This window comes from Semicossyphus pulcher, unplaced genomic scaffold, assembly GCF_022749685.1.
Source record: "Semicossyphus pulcher isolate SPU_LCO1_2020_fin unplaced genomic scaffold, fSemPul1.0.p SCAF_6, whole genome shotgun sequence".
NCBI lineage: Eukaryota > Metazoa > Chordata > Actinopteri > Labriformes > Labridae > Semicossyphus > Semicossyphus pulcher.
The window spans coordinates 9,018,625-9,036,641 of record NW_027211737.1 but is presented as its reverse complement, the minus strand read 5'-3'; the positions used below and the strand labels follow the sequence as shown (position 1 = coordinate 9,036,641).

The window sequence follows — 18,017 nt, the reverse complement described above, 5'->3', positions numbered from 1 at the left end:
CTGAGGCAGTGTGAAGCTTTGGGCAATGTTCTGCTGGGAAACCTTGGGTCCTGCCGTTCATACGGATGTTACTTTGACACTTACGCCTACCTAAACATTGTTGCAGACCAAGTGCACCCCTTCATGTAAACAATATTCCCCAATGGCAGTGGCCTCTGTCAGCAGGATAATGCGCCTTGCCACTCTGCAAACATGGTTCAGGATTTGAGGAACTGGATCTGGATCTGGTTTGAGGAACACGACGAGTTCAAGGTGTTGACTTGGCCTCCAAATTCTCCAGATCTCCATCCAATCGAGCATCTGTGGGATGTGCTGGACAAACAAGTCCGATCCATGGAGGCCCCCCTTGCAACTTACAGGACTTACAGGATCTCCTACTAACGTCTTGGTGCCAGATACCTCAGCACACCTTCAGAGGTCTAGTGGAGTCCATGCCTCGACGGGTCAGGGCTGTTTTGGTGGCAAAAGGGGGACCTACGCAATATTGGGCAGGTGGTCATAATGTTATGGCTGATTGGTGTATGTACTACAGATAAGCATATGGATTATTGACTATTGTCTTGTAAGTGACTATTGTGGAAGTTCTTTCTATCCCAGACATCACATCATAATAAAACTTCATGAGCTGCAAACTGAAGCTAATATATGTACGTGCGCAGAATATGCACGTATACACAGACTGAATTGAGCAGCAATTAATGTTATTTTAGGTATTGCATGACTCGTCTTGACTTGTACATACTTTACAAGGCAGTTAAGTTTGTATAAATATTACCAGCAACTCGCAGCGTTGCTGTGCTGCTGCTTTGGCCCTGTGAGTTAGAGGCCTCACACACGTACGCGCCCTCATCGTAGCTCCTGGCTGACTGGATGTAGAGAGTGGCGTTTCTCAACCTGTGTAAGACAGATGTAAGTGTCCACAGACGTCTTGGTACTTAATGTGGGTTAAACAGCAGAATATAATCTTAACTTTTCTTCAAAGTCAAAACACATAAACTCACCCTAAAGCAATCCTGCCTCCCGTCTGCTTGGAGTGGCCTCTCTTCACCCAGCTGATGGTGGGGAGAGGGTGACCCCACACCTGACACTCCAGCACCACCCGAGCACCCACAGGCACCGTCAACACCTGGGGCCACACTTTCACTGATGGAGGGGCTGCCAGGAGGAGACAAGAATATGAATGACACAAACACAAACATAGGACAGTATGGTAGGTGTATTTTAATGTCATACCCTGCACAGTCAGGGCGGCTCTGCTGGAGGTGAGAAATCTTTGAAGGTGGATGTTGGAGGCTCTGCAGAAGTAGCTCCCACTGTCGTGCTCCTCAACGCTGCAGAGAATAAAGTCAAAGACACACAACAAGCTTCCTGAAACGTTGAAAGCCTGAAATGTAGTCACTGGCTCACATAATTGAAGTGACTGAAGGGTTTACAGAGCACTGAGTTCTCTTAAACTGTTAATTTATCCAACAAAATGACCACAAGTGTACACAGAAAAAAAATGTACATCCTGATTGCATCTTGTCCTCTTAAAAACTAGTGAACACAAATGTACATAAACAAACAAAACTATGCGCTTTCACTGGAGCACACACTAATACCTACAAACACACACTCACCTGTGGAAGAAGAGGTCTCCACTGGGCAGCACAGTCACATGATTTGTTGGAGTGAGAAGCTTGTTGTTTTTGAACCAGGACACCTGAGCGGCCGGTCTGCTGAACGGTGGCCTGCAGGTGACTGTAATATTTTCTCCTTTCTTTACTGTCAGGTTTGTCGGCTGCTGCATGAAAGTCCAGTCCATCTCTGGAAACACAACGTGTGTCACTGAAAGTATGTGTGTTGTTGTGTTTACCTCTCATAAAATACGGATTTGCAAGAGTCAAGAGTCATGTTTTGTGAATTATAAATAAAAGAGCTTCAGCCAAAGAGGGATTTAAGAGCAATCACTAGTTGATTCTTTAAAGAGGGGGTATTATGCTGTGTCACATTTTAAGACACATATAGAATGTTACAATATTGGAAGTCCACACTAAACATGGGTGAAGTTTCAAATCTGTAGGTAAAAGTATGTTGCAGTAATCCCCAGGCTTCTCAGTTCGGTCTTCAGGCTGCTGTGAACGCCAGGTTTCACACAGTTTTTTCTACACGTTGCACTTTGTGATATCACAAAGTGCAGCCTCAGCAGGCTTCGGAGAACTGGTTAATCAGAAGGAAGTGGGCTTGTAGGAGCGGGGTTACTTAAAGGGACAGAGCTGACTGAGTCGTTTCAGGCAGAGGCTGTATGAGGGCCTGCACAGAGCACCAGTGTGAGAGACATGAGGAGTTTTTTTTAACTGTAAATTATGCTAAACTTCTCCACGTATCACAGAGTGAAATATGAAGCTCAAAATTAGCATAATTAACCCCTTTAAGAGCCAAAAACCAAAACTATCAATAAAATGTTAATTAAAACTGAAATAAAGAATACATAGTTATGTTTCTAAATCCATTTAACATTGTCGGTTTAACCTTGTCATTCCAACCCAAATTGAAACTCTTATAACAAAAGAAATGTGAGACCAAAATGCATGTATGAGGTCTAGTTTTAAGGCTAACACCTTCTACTTTCTAAATCGCATGTGGCTTAAAAACCAAGGGAAGTATGTGGGTGTTTTTGGCATTTGGCATGTCTGAGGCAGAAGGCAAGAGAGGAAATGTTTACAGGTAGTAAATGCTGTCTGGGTTAGAAACTGTCAAATTAAACAGGCTTTGATCTTATTGTTGTAACTGATGGTAAAAATGCTACATCAAAAGAACTGTAGATCTTTGCACAGATTACCTGCTGGAAGAAGGAAGGCTGGCTGCGACTTGATTGACTCTTTCTGGTTGGATGCTTCACAGTGGTACGAGCCCTCGTCCTCTTTGGTCACGTTTCTGAAAACACAGCAAGAAAGGAGACTTTAAACTCTGTCTACCAGGAGTGAAGAGTCACTTCATCACAGGTTCAGAAAGTGTAAATCACAACGTGTTACCAACTATATTTATATATATTTAAAAGATATTCCTAATCAAACCCAATGGCAAATAACCACCATTTTTGGGTGCAGAATTCTTGTTTCATCATTACAATTTGTCAAAAAACAAAACAAAGACTGAATATTCCTCTCGTCCCCTGCAGTGCAGCACCTGAATGTGAGCAGCTGTCCATTGTTCTGGAGGTTGAACGAGGACGAGCAGTTCGTCAGGAGGAAGCCGTCTTTGAACCAGTGCACCATGGGAACAGGGAAGCCACGGACAGCGCAGTGCATGGAGACCTCTGTTCCCAAAGCAACAGTGATGTTGTCAGGGCCCTGGACGATGTGCAGCCTGCGAGGGACGCCTGCAAGAAAGAGAGCCAACACTGTAAGACATTACGGCCACTGCAAAAAATCAATGTAGATACGCCAAGAGGAAAAAGGTAGAATAAACATCTATTTATGCGAATAGATCATTTTACTTGCTTGAAGTTGTTAGTGTGTATTTTTTATTGGATGAATTAGATATAAAATAACTGAGAAGTGTAACAGAATAAATCAAAATGCACATGTACTCACCCAGCACAGTTAGTTTAGCCGGTTTGCTCTTCTTGCTGATGTTCAGTGAAGGATTGAGGGTGACACAGACGTATATCCCGTCATCCCCTAATGTTACGTTGAAGAGATGCAGAGTGCCTGAGGTCTTCCTCGTGTTACCACCTCCGTACTCACCCTGAACAGGAAGAACACAGTTTGAAGCATCCAGTGGTACACAAACCGATGGATGTCTATGGTTTGAGTGCTATTAAGATGGTTGCCAATGATGTGGCACGTTATAGATTCACAATTGAGTCAGTGATAAATAAACAGGAAGAAGTTTAGATTACATTTAAATGGTAAGTGCCGTTATGAAGCCATATCATGCCAAATATCTGTGTATTATCTTGACATTAAAGCCTTATGAATTGGCTGTAGAAACTAGCTGCTATGATTGGTTGTAAAGTCCAGAGGTATTTTAATGATTTAATGATTTCCCATTAAACCAAAAACTGTATTTTCAGATGGTTCCCTGGTTCCTACACATGAGATGCACACAGAGATACCAGGCTAAGTCTGGACCCATGACGTCAACACACCCTGATGACAGCATCTTGTAACCAAGTAAGGTCTATTGACTGGGCCTCCGAATCCAAAAAGGTCCTCCTAGGAAATTAGCCTCTAATGTTCACATAGGCATCTTTTGTGGACCCCGAATGATGAGAGCGGCACAGTGGCCGTGCAAGCTCAGTCACAGTACAGCTAATGCAAAGTCTAAATCAGTGGTTCTCAACAGGTCTTGTCTCAGGACCAGCTCAGGACCAGCCGCCTCCTTAATGACCCATCAAGACCCACATTTTTTACCCAATTAAATGTATTGAATTAAAATCTGTGCAGTTTGCATAAGAACATATTCCCTCTAATTCATTCAATTAAAAGCCTTTTTTTCAACAGAAATAAACTTAAAAAGTGCAACATTAATGCATTTACTGTCAGGCTAATCAAGTTTCAAGAACGTGAATGTAACTGTAGTTGGGATTAGCCAATCAGTGAAGACACGGAATGTGAATAAACTACACTACTACTGCACTCACATCATAGGAAACCCATGTTCTTCAAAATAAAAGCGCAGCATAGTCTTTCAGGCTCACCTGAATCTGTCGTCCTCTTGTGACCAGCGTCTCATCTTTGAGCCAGGCGATGCTAGCGGGAGCTGAACTCTCCCCTGACACACACTGCAAGAAAACTCCCTCTCCTTCTGCGACTGTCTGGTCCTGAGGACTGAAGAAAACCTCCTCCAAACCTAAAACACACGGTATAAAGAGGAACGGATCTACTTCATGAATATTACAGTGGATTACGGGGGCCGTTTGGGAGATTTGGGCTCTGAAATTAGGAAACAAGAAGAAAATTCATTGCAGTTTAGAGCATGGATCTTTAGGGACAGCAAACATCTGGAACAACGTAAGAGTAACGTAGGCTTACCCAGGTGTGATGAGACTGCCAGGCTGGACAGGATGAGTAAGCAGAGGTGGGAAGTCATCTGTGGGAGCGTCCAGAGTGAAACCCAAACATGCATCCTACTGCAGAGCTCCCTGTGAGCCGAGAGGAAACCTCCACACAGCTTCATCCATGGTGTCAGCTGGGAGAGTGAGCACACATAAAAGACAGAAGGCAGAATTTAAACGGATGTGTGAGCAATTTTAACCTTCACTCGCTGCTCAGGTCTACTCTTGACAAATCTCTAGATCTCTAGACAAATAACTAATTGTCTTGGGTGCCTGGTCCGATGATTTTACTGGTGCAGGATGATGCAAAAGGCGGAAATGTTTCAAATGTAACTGAACATAAACTGCACCATGACTGCATCCTATAAAACAGCTGTCACATCCACAAAAACTGGACCTCCTGTTTGCAGATTCACTTTATATCAATTTCGACAGAATGCATTCAGCTGTAATATCACCATCACTCTGTCTTGCTCTTAGTACCTTCCCCTCCCTTTCCTCTTTGCTTCAGTCCTATTTTGGTTGTGAGTCTGTGGCACCGCAGCGAGCTCTGCTTTGTCCTTTTTAGTCCCTTGAATGGGCTCGACCACTTTATAGAGCTCGCACTGTGGCCCTCCACTCAATGAAAGTGACATGAAACGAGGCTGCGGAGCTTTGTACTGTGAAGATCAGTTATTGGTCCTCCGCAAGGAAAGCTGCCCGTCTGATCACACAGGCTTTCATGATCCTCAATATGTCCATGTAAGGCCCGGTCCTTTATTGTTTCAGCACATTTCGCTTATGCAATGCTGAATTTGCACAAATATTAGGGCATGTTGAAGGGAAACATGCCAAAGACATAGTTTTGATCTCAAGAGGCTCATTTATGATTAAAGGGTTAAAGCTGAATGTGTAATGAGGCTCGGTGTGCTTTGCAAGAATGTGGACGCTACATAGAGACCGGAGAGAAACATGAAGACATTTTCTAAATCAAATGCACCTAGCATAACTTTAGGGAAAAACTGTATCATCAGAGGAAGACATCAGTAAGAGTTTCACCCCAATGTTGCCCAAATTTAAAGACCCCCTCCAGAGAAAAACAAGTTTTTCACCTTGTAAACCTCTCCATGTGGTTCTCTGTGGCAGAGGCTTATATTTCTAGCTCCGCCAATCCGGTTAATGGATGATGCTGTCCATATCATTATGTGCAACCTATGCCGACCACTTCGGCGATGCGGCAGCCAGTTGTAGCCGTCATCGTAATTGTAATAAAAAAGATAAAACCATCATACAGTAATTTCCTTGCCTGGGACGCCTAAATACAGTTAGATGTTACAGTTTTTGTAATTTAAAAGAGTCATAAACTTAGAAAACTATATCATCAACCCATAAATTAGATTATAATAGTTACAGTCATACCTGAAATACCATCTTATTATCAATGTGTAACAAGGATATGCTATGTGGAATGACTTAAGACGACACAACAGATAAAAAGATTTTTTAAAAATGTGTTAAAAAAGGATGGCAGATGAAAGCAAACGCCCAGCACTGTGGCGTGACTCAACGAAGAAACAAACAAAATCCAAACCCTTGATTTTCGACATTAATAATCAGCGTTCATGAGTCAATGAATTGCTTAAACGGGTAAAGAGGCCTTGTGGCTGGTTATACTCACATAATGCTGAGAGCCTGTGGGTGTGAATTTGTGTGACTCACATCATTTACACTGTTTAGCATTTCATTAAGAGCTTTTTAGCCCACACACTGACTTGTATCCTCTGTCTTTTAATACAGATAGTCAAAGGTTAAATTATCATTATTTGATTTGGTGATAAAAATTAAAGTAAAATAAGATGGTTAGAGCTCCATGAATGAGCTGCATGTGTCTCTGATCAGATCAAGAAGAGTTACAATTATAAACCTGAACCACGCCCACAGAATATTGTTTGACACTGATTCCCTCTCATCTTCATCTGATTAATCTTCATCATGGAAAACTGAAGTTAGAGAGACGCAGCCAGGTGAAATTCTTCTTCTTTTAATTCTTGAAGGTCAAACGTCTGCATTTTATTTCATTTTTATACTTTTATACCATATACTTGTGAGTATTTTTACACTGTCCTACTACTACTTTACTAAAGTTTGGCTTCCTTTTCTGAGTACTTTTTCTACAACTGTAAATCTGTAAATTCAACTCTTATTGTCTTGTTAGGACCTTAGCTAGCTTTTGAATTACTCTATCTTTTGTTACCTGATCACCTCATCTTGTAATATGTTCAGTTTACTTCCTGAAGTGCACCCAGAAAAATAATTTCTTCATTTTGTTCCAATCCATCTCTTCATCATCCTCACTACTACATCCTCACCACTATTACGATTAATAGTAATAGTGCCAGATGCAACTATAAGGACACTATACATATTGTGCAAAGCAAATATGAATTCAGTGCATGGTTTCTGGTGTATATTGTGCAGCGCAGCAGACAGTTTGGTCCCCGTTAGTAGCATGATGAGGGACATTTGCATATGAATAAATACACCTTACACTGAATGATGACTACAGTAAAATATGAAGATGAAGTGGTTTTTAAAAAAAAAGCATTTTACACTTGTACAACTTAATACAAGATGTTCTTAATGCAACACATTTTTTATCAATTTCAGCACCATGGAAAGATAATTGAGAGTCGTGGTGGTACTTACTGTGCACGGGTCCAAAGGTTTGTTTCTGTTGGTTTTTAAATTCAGCCCATTCAGCCAGTTTCTGTCCGTCTGTAGTCGGAGCAGAATCTCAGGTTCTTCTGATGCATTCACCGAGCCTCCAGCTGCGAGAGAACAACACGCATCAGCTGCACGCATGTGCTGGACAACCCCCCCAACCTACACACACACACACACACACACACACAGTGCATTCTCATTCAAAGGCAACAGCTGTAATGAAGCACAAAACCCTTAATTGTGTTCCCTTTATTTACACAGTAAACAGATGCAAAATTGGTAACACACTCTAATACACTCTACTCACAGAAAAGAAGCTAAGTGTTTCTGATTGTAGCGAGTGAAAAAGAAGCATGAAAGATTGTCTTTGGACGTACAAGATTTTACACCCATATTATATGTCACGTATACTGCACAGGGCACATATAGATCTATATTCAAGAATGCATATTTGTGCATCTGCATAGAAATGTGAAAATAAGAATATTGACACCTTTGCACCTGCAAAGTGTGCATTTTATATGCCTTACCTTTACTTGTGTTGTAATGCAAAGACTGCAGAGCTCTGTGAATATTTCACTGTTTATAGCCAATAGAAGTCAAAATACGGACATCCATCTGAATATAATCATTTTTTAGTTTTTGTTCATAATATTAAGTCTAGTGCATCACAGTAGAAGCAGCTGAGAAATGTGTCAACCTGGTATAAAACATTTCTTTACTTCTTTCTTTCTCATTGTTCTGAATTAACACGACTTTTCTTCCCTCGTATGCAAGGTGAGCAGGAGCAAAAGTACTCAAACCACTTCACTCTTTGCTCAATAGCTCAATATTGCGTTAGCGAACATCCAGCAGCACCAAATAATGCTAGTTAGTGATTGATGAACTGCCATGTCAGCACTCAATTAGCTACAACTTTGCAAAACTGGTCAATTTAATGAGTAAGTGCTGGTTGAAAGTGCTTCCCTTTTAAATGGAGGTTAATGGAGGTTAATAATGACTGCTGCACAAACGCTCAATCAATGTATTTGAGGGTGAGCATTTAGAAAGATGACTCTTGAGTGTAACCGTAAAGATTTCACTGCAATAAAGATATCTGCTCTCACAACCCACATATTAAACATATTATTGTCATTATTTTATTAAAATAAGTGTAAAAACTGCCAGTATAAGTAAAATGATTTACTTTACCTACAAAGCTTTCAACAAGAAAAAAAACAGCCAAGTCCACTAGCTTGTTCTTGAGATTTGATGCTATTAGACAGACCTTATCTTTGCCATTAAATAATTAAATTCACAATATGTTGTTGGACAACTAGTGGCCTCTAAAACTAACAATGTTCTCTTTAACCAAGGTAAAACTTTGTGTTTACTTCTGATTAGCAAACTTCAGCATGCTAACAGCTAGTCTAAGACTGTGAACATGGTAATCAAAGCTATACCTGCAAAACATCATGTTTGCCACTGTGAACATGCTAGCGTGCTAACGCTAGCATGTTCACACATTTAGTTTTAATTATCTTATATTATATTAGTATAATTACCTAAGTTCTCACAGCTGTTTGCATGTCTACACACTCCATGAAGTGACCTCTTTTTATGTTAAAACAGGAGAAAAATGCATAAAAAACGGAGCAGTCTCACTTTTCTAAACTCATGGCAGCAGCTAACATACTGTAGTCTCTCCACATGTCTACTGGGGCCAGTGGAGTCCTTGCAAATGTAAATTGACCGTCCATTCAGCATAATCAAATGGAAATTAAAGTACAAATGCACCGATTTATAATCTATGCAGGAGGGGTCATTTTAATTAAAGAGACAAAGACTGGTTTAGCAGGCGAAATGTAACATTGTTGGATTCAGGACATCAAACACAGAAATCTACCAAAGAGGGGAGCATCCAATACTCCATAATAATCTGTGAGAGAGCACGGTTTAATGAAGATATCTACAGTTATCTTTGTGGTAAAGACTTTTTTCAATGCAAAGGAAATGCGAAGTATAGAAGCAACAGGTATGAATAGTAATCATATATCTTTGTATATTATTTTTTCAGGACATACGTAGGCTGAACTTTGTCCTCTGACCTCGTACATCCTCTGCGATGGCTGTTACACTCTATTTAGGATTGACTCTGCACTTGTGACAAATGTGCATTTTACTCTTTCATCATTTTCTCCTTTATATTTCTTTTTTTTAACAGCGTTATTCAAACTTGTACATTTTAGTGGTCATTGTCCATTCAGTGTAAATTGTGTGTACAGAAAATTTGAATTTCAAAGAGTTTTTTTTTGTTCAAAAAGTTTGAGAGATTTTTTGTTCCTTGTCAAAAAATCATACTCACAACCTCAGGAGCGTATTTTTTTTAAATCCTGTTTAAGAATTAAGATAAGATAAGAAAAAAAAAATTTAATCCCGAAGGAAATTACAGTACCAGATAGCTCCAAAAAAATACAGTACAATACAAATAATACAGAATGCAAACAACAACTCAAATATACGTGAAAATATAAAATATAAAATGTATGGGTTAATGCAAAAGAAACAGAAAAAACAATATTACAATAGTCATCTAAAAAAGTAGGCAGGAAGTAATAGTGGCAGTTATTACAAAGTAAGAGCTTCTTTTGCACAAGATTAGAATAACATTTATATTTACAAACCCTACCAATGTAGGTCAAAGTTTTTATGAGTTGAAGGATGTTTTGGAGCTGGTTCACAACAGCATCAAGAGAGTCATGGAGACGAGAGGCGAGAGCAGAAGGAAGCCCGGTGTAATAAAGATGGGCTGGGCAGCTCCGTGGAGCTCTGTCAAACAGAGGGCCTGCTCCAACATTTGGTGAGTCTCAGCACTGATGCCTGTAAAACATAAGACAAAGACTCGTGTCCACAAACAGAATTTGATTTGTAATGTCCAACTTGATCAGGAGGCCTTACCGTGTTGGGACCAGTCCTTCCAGGCGTTCAGAAACTCAGTGTCATGTTCCGTCCCAGAAACTGTTCAATGTGAAACAAATTCAGAACTTCCATTCAGATAATATTTATAATCCAATAATGACACGACTCTGCTCTTACCTTTGGAGTGCTCTATCAGCAGGTGTTTCAAATCTCTGAGAGCCTGGGTGAGGTTCTCCAGTTGGTGCTGCAGGTGGAGGTTTTCTTCTTTCAGAGTGTGGATGGTGTCGTGGAGCTCATAGGCCGAGCTGCTGTGTAAAGGCAGAAAAATCAACAACAAAGCTGTGGTCACTCGCCAAGTGCAGAACATTGTGTCTTTAATTACATTCAGTCTAGTCTGCTGCTGGTCACAGTCCGGTTAAATCCTTCTGCAGCTCCAGCATGTTTCAGACTGAGGTGGAAGTGATGATGTTATTTAAGAGCTGGCCTACTTCTGTTCCCAAATTGATTCGCTGATGGGTAACTAAATGCTCTTGGCCTGCTGACTACTCCAAAGGATCAATTGTTCTGTTTTGCATTCCAAAGCCCAAATTAGAAAAACAGACATAAGTTTGTTTTGCAGTTAATAAATCTTTATTCTTGCACACAGCTTCTAATGTGCAAACAGTTTTCGCCAGACTATTAGGCCAATAATGTATGAGGCAAAGCTCCTCCAGACTGTGATCAATGCATAGGGCAAAAATGGGATTAATATACATAAGATAATAATATATGGTTAATATACAAGTAAGGGGGCCAATAGAAAAGATCTAGGTTTAATGTCAAACAGGCATTGTCATTATTAACACACCTAATAATAATTCCAAGCAGCATACTTTAAGAAGGAGAAAGAAGAAAAAAATAAACTATGAAATAAATTTAATCAACTTTACCTTAAGAGGATTATAACTCAAATATGTCAGTGTCTTAAGCACAAATCTAATTCAGTTTGTTAAGAATTGAAAGATTTCACAAAACCAGGAGCAAATTTTGAAATATGTTTAGGTTCATAAAATGTAGCTTTAATAAAGATATATCTACAAAAAAAATCCAACATAATTACATCACAAAAAAAAAAAAACTTTTTAAAAATGTTTTAAAGTTGGGGTGCGTACCTCTGCAGCGGAAGTGCTTCGGTTAACTTTCATCTTCTTCCGGGTTGTTTTCCTGGTCACAGAGGATCCAAGATGGCGACTCACATGTCGAGGTGCCGAACCTGGAGTCGTGTTCAAAGGTAGTACTTTTCTTTTAAATATTTGCTCTTAACTTGTTGCTAGACTGGACTTAAATAAAAAAAGCATATCTTACGGTATGTTGAGTATATTCCATGTCATGTATTTGCTTGTCATCTGTAACTTTGGTAGTTTTCACGTCCTCAACACCCAAGATTAGCGTCCTCAGTTAGCATGATGCTAACTGTTAGCCTTCAAACAAGGTGTAGTTCTGCTGTCAGAATGGCTTTGCCAATGTTGCATCATGAGTAATTGTAGTAAATATTTCAAAGTAACCAGTCGTTTCGATGTTAATAAGAGTAATTTGGAGTGTTGATGTTGCGACGAATACGGAAGTTAGAATCGTTGGTGGGTTTACTGATGATTTTTAAACTTTGGTTGATACGCTAAACTCTTTCATCCCGTATCTTGCTTAAGTTACAAATTTGTAAATAGGTTCGAGAATTTGTAGCTATAATAATTACTTGATACATGAGCTCTGTCTCTACCTTGTAGAGTTGTAAACACACTTTCTAGTTTATTATGAACACATTGCTAAGAGTAAGACCATTGCAGACTTTATTCAGGACTGCAACAAACCCTGCCTTCATGAAGATTTTAAGCATTACTTTGTGTTGTATTGTCTTTCCTAAAGAGGTGTTTGATTTAACTTGTTAATGCATAGTTTAGAAATGACCGACTGCTGGAGGAAAAAATCTAATTAAAGGAGAGGAGAAACATAACAAGCTAACAAGGAGTGACTGATTTGTTTGGTGAGCATGCAAGTGGTGTGTATTTTAAAGTATGGCATGCTATGGCCTTTGCAGTAAGCAGGTCTTCATCTATTTTGGATCTATTTGGAGATTTTTGAGTAAAATGTTGGACATCATTTTCTATCAGCATCACTTAAACATGACATTACAGAATTAAAGTGAATGTCTGTTAGAGTAGTAGTGATACATCGATCCAGTACAGAGACTGGAATTATCCTTTTTCTGAGAAATGACGTGTATCCGTTCAATCCAAACGGATGCAAACAATGCTTTTACGAAATACAATGTTTGGAAAACTCAATAAGCCTGGCAGGGCGCCTGTCAGAGAAACATGAGAACTGAGAAGTATGGCACTTTATAGTGACTGACAAAAGGTCTAGCCCTTTTCTTATTAAAAAAAAACAAACTGGAAGACTTAAATATGGGCCTATGAAAAAGTTATAAATTATAACAGTATTATGGCAGACTTCTTGATAACATTTTAAACCAGTTTTCACTACAGGCCTAATGTTGCTGAGAAGAAGTTAAAGAGACATGGCTTTGTTTCCAAAGGTTTGGGATCGCAGCTTACAGAAAGTACAGCAGTGGTGGCGGATACCCAAATATCTCCCTCTCGTCACCACTGCCCGGGATCCCCAAGCCAGTGTTTGCATCTGTGGATGGTCAAGAAAAATATGAGACCAGGATCACTACTCTAGAAAACGGCCTCAAAGTCGCTTCTCAAAACAAGTTTGGTCAATTCTGCACAGTTGGAGGTAAGTTTCCAGAACTGAGATGTAAACTATTATAAGCCGATTGTCTTCAGGAATCTTGACAAAGTGGATTAAACTTGTTTTCTTTCTTATTTATAGTTTTAGTAAATTCTGGATCCAGACATGAAGCAAAGTATCCAAGTGGAATAGCACACTTTGTAGAGAAACTCGCCTTTTCTGTAAGTAAAATAAACACAATTAAATCGTAATATCAAGGAAGTTGAGTTGTGTAAAGTAATGTTAACAGCAGTCTTTTTTAAATTTTTAGTCCACAGCACAGTACGGGAGTCGAGATGAAATTCTCCTCACGTTGGAAAAACATGGAGGGATATGTGACTGCCAAACATCCAGGTATGTCGCCTTCTGCACAGTGCCTGTCTGTGTTATTAAATGTGAAGTTTGTGTGTTCCTGCCGTCCATATTTGAACACGGCCTTTGTTCTTTTTGCTGTGCAGAGACACCACCATGTACGCGGTGTCTGCTGAGGTGAAGGGTCTGGACACAGTGGTCAGTCTTCTCTCTGATGCTGTTCTCCAGCCTCGCCTGCTGGGTGAGTCTGGTTTTATATAACATGACAGTTTCAGGGTGAATGTGTGTCTCCGCTGCCTGTCTGAAATTGTCCCTGTTTGCAGATGAAGAGATCGAGATGACCAGAATGGCGGTGCGCTTTGAGTTAGAAGATCTGAACATGAGGCCTGACCCTGAGCCGCTTCTCACTGAGATGATCCATGCTGTGAGTTGCTTCATTTGTTTAAACCCCTAACCCAAGCTCTCTGTGATTATCAATCAATTAATCCAATCTTTAAGTATATAATGTAAAATAATGATAATAATGACGACACCCATCAGACGATAGCAGAATCCCAGAATTTGGTCTGGAAGCAAGGAAAATGAACAATACATTTTCCACCCCCTTTTTTTACCCCCTGTCGTTATGAAAAGCATATTGTTGATTCTATTTGAAATAGGAAAACATTGTGAAATAAGTTATGTTTATGGCAAATGGGGAGTCATGCCAGGCAGGGAAGGAGCCATATTGACTGAGACTGAGTCATGTTATCGGTCCTCAGGCTTCACAGAAAGAATGTGTCGCTTCCTTCTTTCTACAACAGATATGTTTTGTTTTCAGGCCGCATATCGGGGCAACACAGTTGGACTGCCTCGCTTCTGTCCTGTATACAATGTGGACAAGATTGACAAGAAAGTGCTCCACAGCTACCTGCGTAACTACTACAGTCCTGAGCGGATGGTGCTGGCTGGAGTTGGCATCGAACACGAGCAGCTGGTTGAATGTGCAAGGAAATACCTGCTGAATGCAAAGCCAGTGTGGGGAACAAACACAGTGGCCAATGTAGACCTCTCTGTGGCACAGTACACCGGTGGTATTGTCAAGGTGATTTTTTGCCTTCATTGTTTACAAATCATCTTTTTAGCCCTAGAAGTTTCTTCAGGTGGTATTTATGTGGCAGATATCACAGTTGTGAAGTGATAAGGAAGATAAAGATTGCATCCCGAACACATAAAAATGGAGCACTCTTACACAGGACAACAATGCATTGATTTAATCTTGTTTGGAAAAGGGAAAATGCAGCAGTGAGTCTTTAATGTAGGATAATAACATCCTCTTTTGCTCTGTTAGATGGAGAAGGATATGTCTGATGTGAGCCTTGGCCCCACCCCGATCCCAGAGCTCACCCACATCATGATCGGCCTGGAGAGCTGCTCCTTTCTGGTGGGTCTTTGTGTTGCTTTATCTCCAGTCAGTTGCCGATCAGGCGTCTGATGTTTTATTGTGCAAGTTACAACAAGCTTCAAAATAAAATAAGTATGTCTTGTCTTCACAGGAGGACGACTTTATCCCATTTGCAGTGCTCAACATGATGATGGGCGGGGGTGGATCCTTTTCTGCAGGAGGACCAGGAAAAGGCATGTTCACCCGTCTGTACCTGAATGTGCTCAACAGGTGAACATCTCACATATCTTCATCTGAAATTGTTCTGACTTGAGATCTAACAGGTTTTATTACTTTCATTAACTGTCTCATGGTTTTCTTTGTCTCTAGGCATCATTGGATGTACAATGCCACCTCATACCATCATAGCTATGAGGACAGTGGCCTGCTGTGTATCCATGCCAGTGCAGATCCCAGACAGGTTAGTACAGGCTCCGTACAGCAGGGTTTCAAATATCTTATTATACTTCTTCATTTAAATAGCAATTTCTTATCTATCAATGTTTATGAGTTCTTTACTGAACTTACATTTTTCTCCAGGTGCGAGAAATGGTGGAAATAATAACCAGAGAGTTCATTCAGATGGCTGGCAACGCAGGAGAGGTAAGCAATGTTGCACTATTAGAGCAATCCACCACTTCTTTAGCAATGTTGATTTAAAGAACCAAAGGTCATGTATCATTCTTTGAACATTTTCCCTGTATATCCAGATGGAGCTGGAGAGAGCAAAGACTCAGCTCAAGTCCATGTTGATGATGAACCTCGAGTCACGGCCGGTGATTTTTGAAGATGTCGGTCGCCAGGTTCTCTCCACAGGAAAGAGAAAGCTGCCTCATGAACTGTGTGATCTTATAAGTGAGTATTGAACAAAAAATGTGTGCTGTTTCTTAGTTATTCATCATAACTTGTGGGGAAAATGGCTTAAAAAATGTCATAAAATACCTGTGAAAGTAAAAATGAGTACTGTTGTGCTTGATATCAACACAGCTGTAAATCATTCATAGGCACAAGGCCAAAGAAAGTGTTTAATATAATTACAGCCGTGCTGATATTCAGTATAACAGCATGACATCAAGTGTGATACTGCCCTTATATTTGTTTATGTGATTATTATTTTAGCTTCCCCAACACAACTTAACGTCATAGTTTTTGTTAAAACGTTGTGCATAAATAGTTTTAATTTCAGCCTGATTTTCTATTTATTGTTTGACTCGTCCATGAATACTTTCCAGGCAACGTGACAGCCAGTGACATTAAGAGAGTAACCACCAAGATGCTGCGCAGTAAGCCTGCAGTGGCAGCTCTGGGAGATCTGACGGAGCTGCCCTCATATGAACACATCCAGGCCGCCCTGTCCAGCAAGGACGGACGTCTTCCCCGCATGTATCGCCTCTTCCGATAGACCCTCGTGGCCATCAAGCAATACATCTCTGGCAAACACCAGTGTAAATAAGCTGGACTGAAAGATTACACTGGTGTTCCCTCCCAAACCCACAGGACTCGACACAGCTCGCTCTGGGAGGGCACTTACCCCTGAGCTCTTGACTGAACCTCAGAGAGTGGAGATTTTAAAGAAAAGATACATTTTACTCTACAGTTACCTTAGTATGCATACAGCTGGAGTACCTGTATTTATTGTTCATGGGCAGGAAGCCATATTTCATTTTCTGCAGGTGTTTGGTTTAAAATGGAGAATTCTCCCCAAAGCCAAAATGTAAATGTTAATCTCCCATTTAAATACTCCCAATACCAACATGTCATGTTAAAGTTTATAAATGACGTATAACGTTTTATTGTCTAATTATCCCTGACATGTAGGCAAGAGAAGGAGGTGGCCACCATCCCCAGCAGTGTCTACACTGTTCCCACTGAGCCCCACCTCCAGCCTTCAGTTATTCCACGGTGTATCGATCAAAAAAATCGTACTATTTATACAACAGCACTTCATCAATTCAATTCTATAGAAGAGTATGGGTGCCAAGTATAACGAAAAATAATGAGAGGAGTAATCATTTTTTAATTTTGCACTTTGAGAATAAAATTAAATGTATAGAATAAAGTCAAGATTTGTTGGGAGCTTAGTCGAAACATTAAGAATAAAGTCTAAATGTTCAAAAATCTTCCCCTTCTGATTTTTTTTTCTTAACCTGGCACAAACTCTGAAAGTTTGACTTTATTCTCAATATTTTGACTTTATTTCCAACAAACTTTATTCTCGAAAATGCAAAATACAAATAATCTTTCTCGTCTTTTGTTTTTCTTACACTGGGCCCACATGCTGTTTGCTACAATTCAAAAGCACTGGAGACACTGTACACAGCGATAATTAAAAGAACTGAAACGAAACCTTTAGAAGTTGTGGATTAAAATGAAACATCACCTCAAGCTGTAGCAAATGTGTCCATAAGACTTAAGTCATGGTTTTAATAAGTGTCTCAGATGTTCTGAAAAAGAAATAGAAAGCTAAAGTTAAACCTGTTATTTTTTCTTTGTATTTTTGTGCTTGTCTTGCTTCCCTTGTAAATTACACTGAAATATAACGGGAAAATTAAAGAAATAATGCGACTTTGGAAAATGCTCATATTTGCTTTCTGGAAGGGAGTAAACTTCAAAAGGTGGGACTCATGTATGTTAAATAGGATGCTACCTTACATAAAGACTAAAATAGCTTACAAAGTTCGCTCACCAGCACCTCTAAAACTGAAATAAACCTATTATTACATTTATTTTATCTGTACAAAAAACACGGTATTAAAAAAAGAAAACCGCCATTTTTCGTCGGCTTGAAGAGTTGCCAGGCAACAAGCGAAGACTCCAGGAAGTAGCGGCCTGGTCCCGACCAAGAAATAGTCCGGTTTATAATCCGTCATA

General features: G+C 40.0%; 1 protein-coding gene across 1 annotated transcript; it reads left to right on the top strand.

Moving 5' to 3' along the window:
• The first annotated feature begins 11,865 nt into the window (after nucleotides 1-11,865).
• Nucleotides 11,866-17,793, top strand: pmpca (peptidase, mitochondrial processing subunit alpha). The gene is made up of 13 exons (XM_069683086.1): nucleotides 11,866-11,912; nucleotides 13,215-13,417; nucleotides 13,514-13,593; nucleotides 13,683-13,765; nucleotides 13,870-13,964; nucleotides 14,047-14,147; nucleotides 14,544-14,807; nucleotides 15,054-15,146; nucleotides 15,259-15,377; nucleotides 15,477-15,567; nucleotides 15,687-15,749; nucleotides 15,857-16,001; nucleotides 16,379-17,793. Exons 1-13 carry the CDS (start codon nucleotides 11,866-11,868, stop codon nucleotides 16,546-16,548), a joined length of 1,554 nt encoding a protein of 517 aa, XP_069539187.1. The 3' UTR covers nucleotides 16,549-17,793.
• The last annotated feature ends 224 nt before the right edge of the window (nucleotides 17,794-18,017 follow it).

Excerpts from the sequence above, each read along its gene's own strand:
- pmpca (XM_069683086.1), top strand. The coding sequence starts at position 11,866 with ATGGCGACTCACATGTCGAGGTGCCGAACCTGGAGTCGTGTTCAAAG. Across the intron at positions 11,913-13,214 it reads ACCTGGAGTCGTGTTCAAAG|GTTTGGGATCGCAGCTTACA; the intron begins GTAGTACTTTTC and ends TTGTTTCCAAAG. Across the intron at positions 13,418-13,513 it reads TCAATTCTGCACAGTTGGAG|TTTTAGTAAATTCTGGATCC; the intron begins GTAAGTTTCCAG and ends TCTTATTTATAG.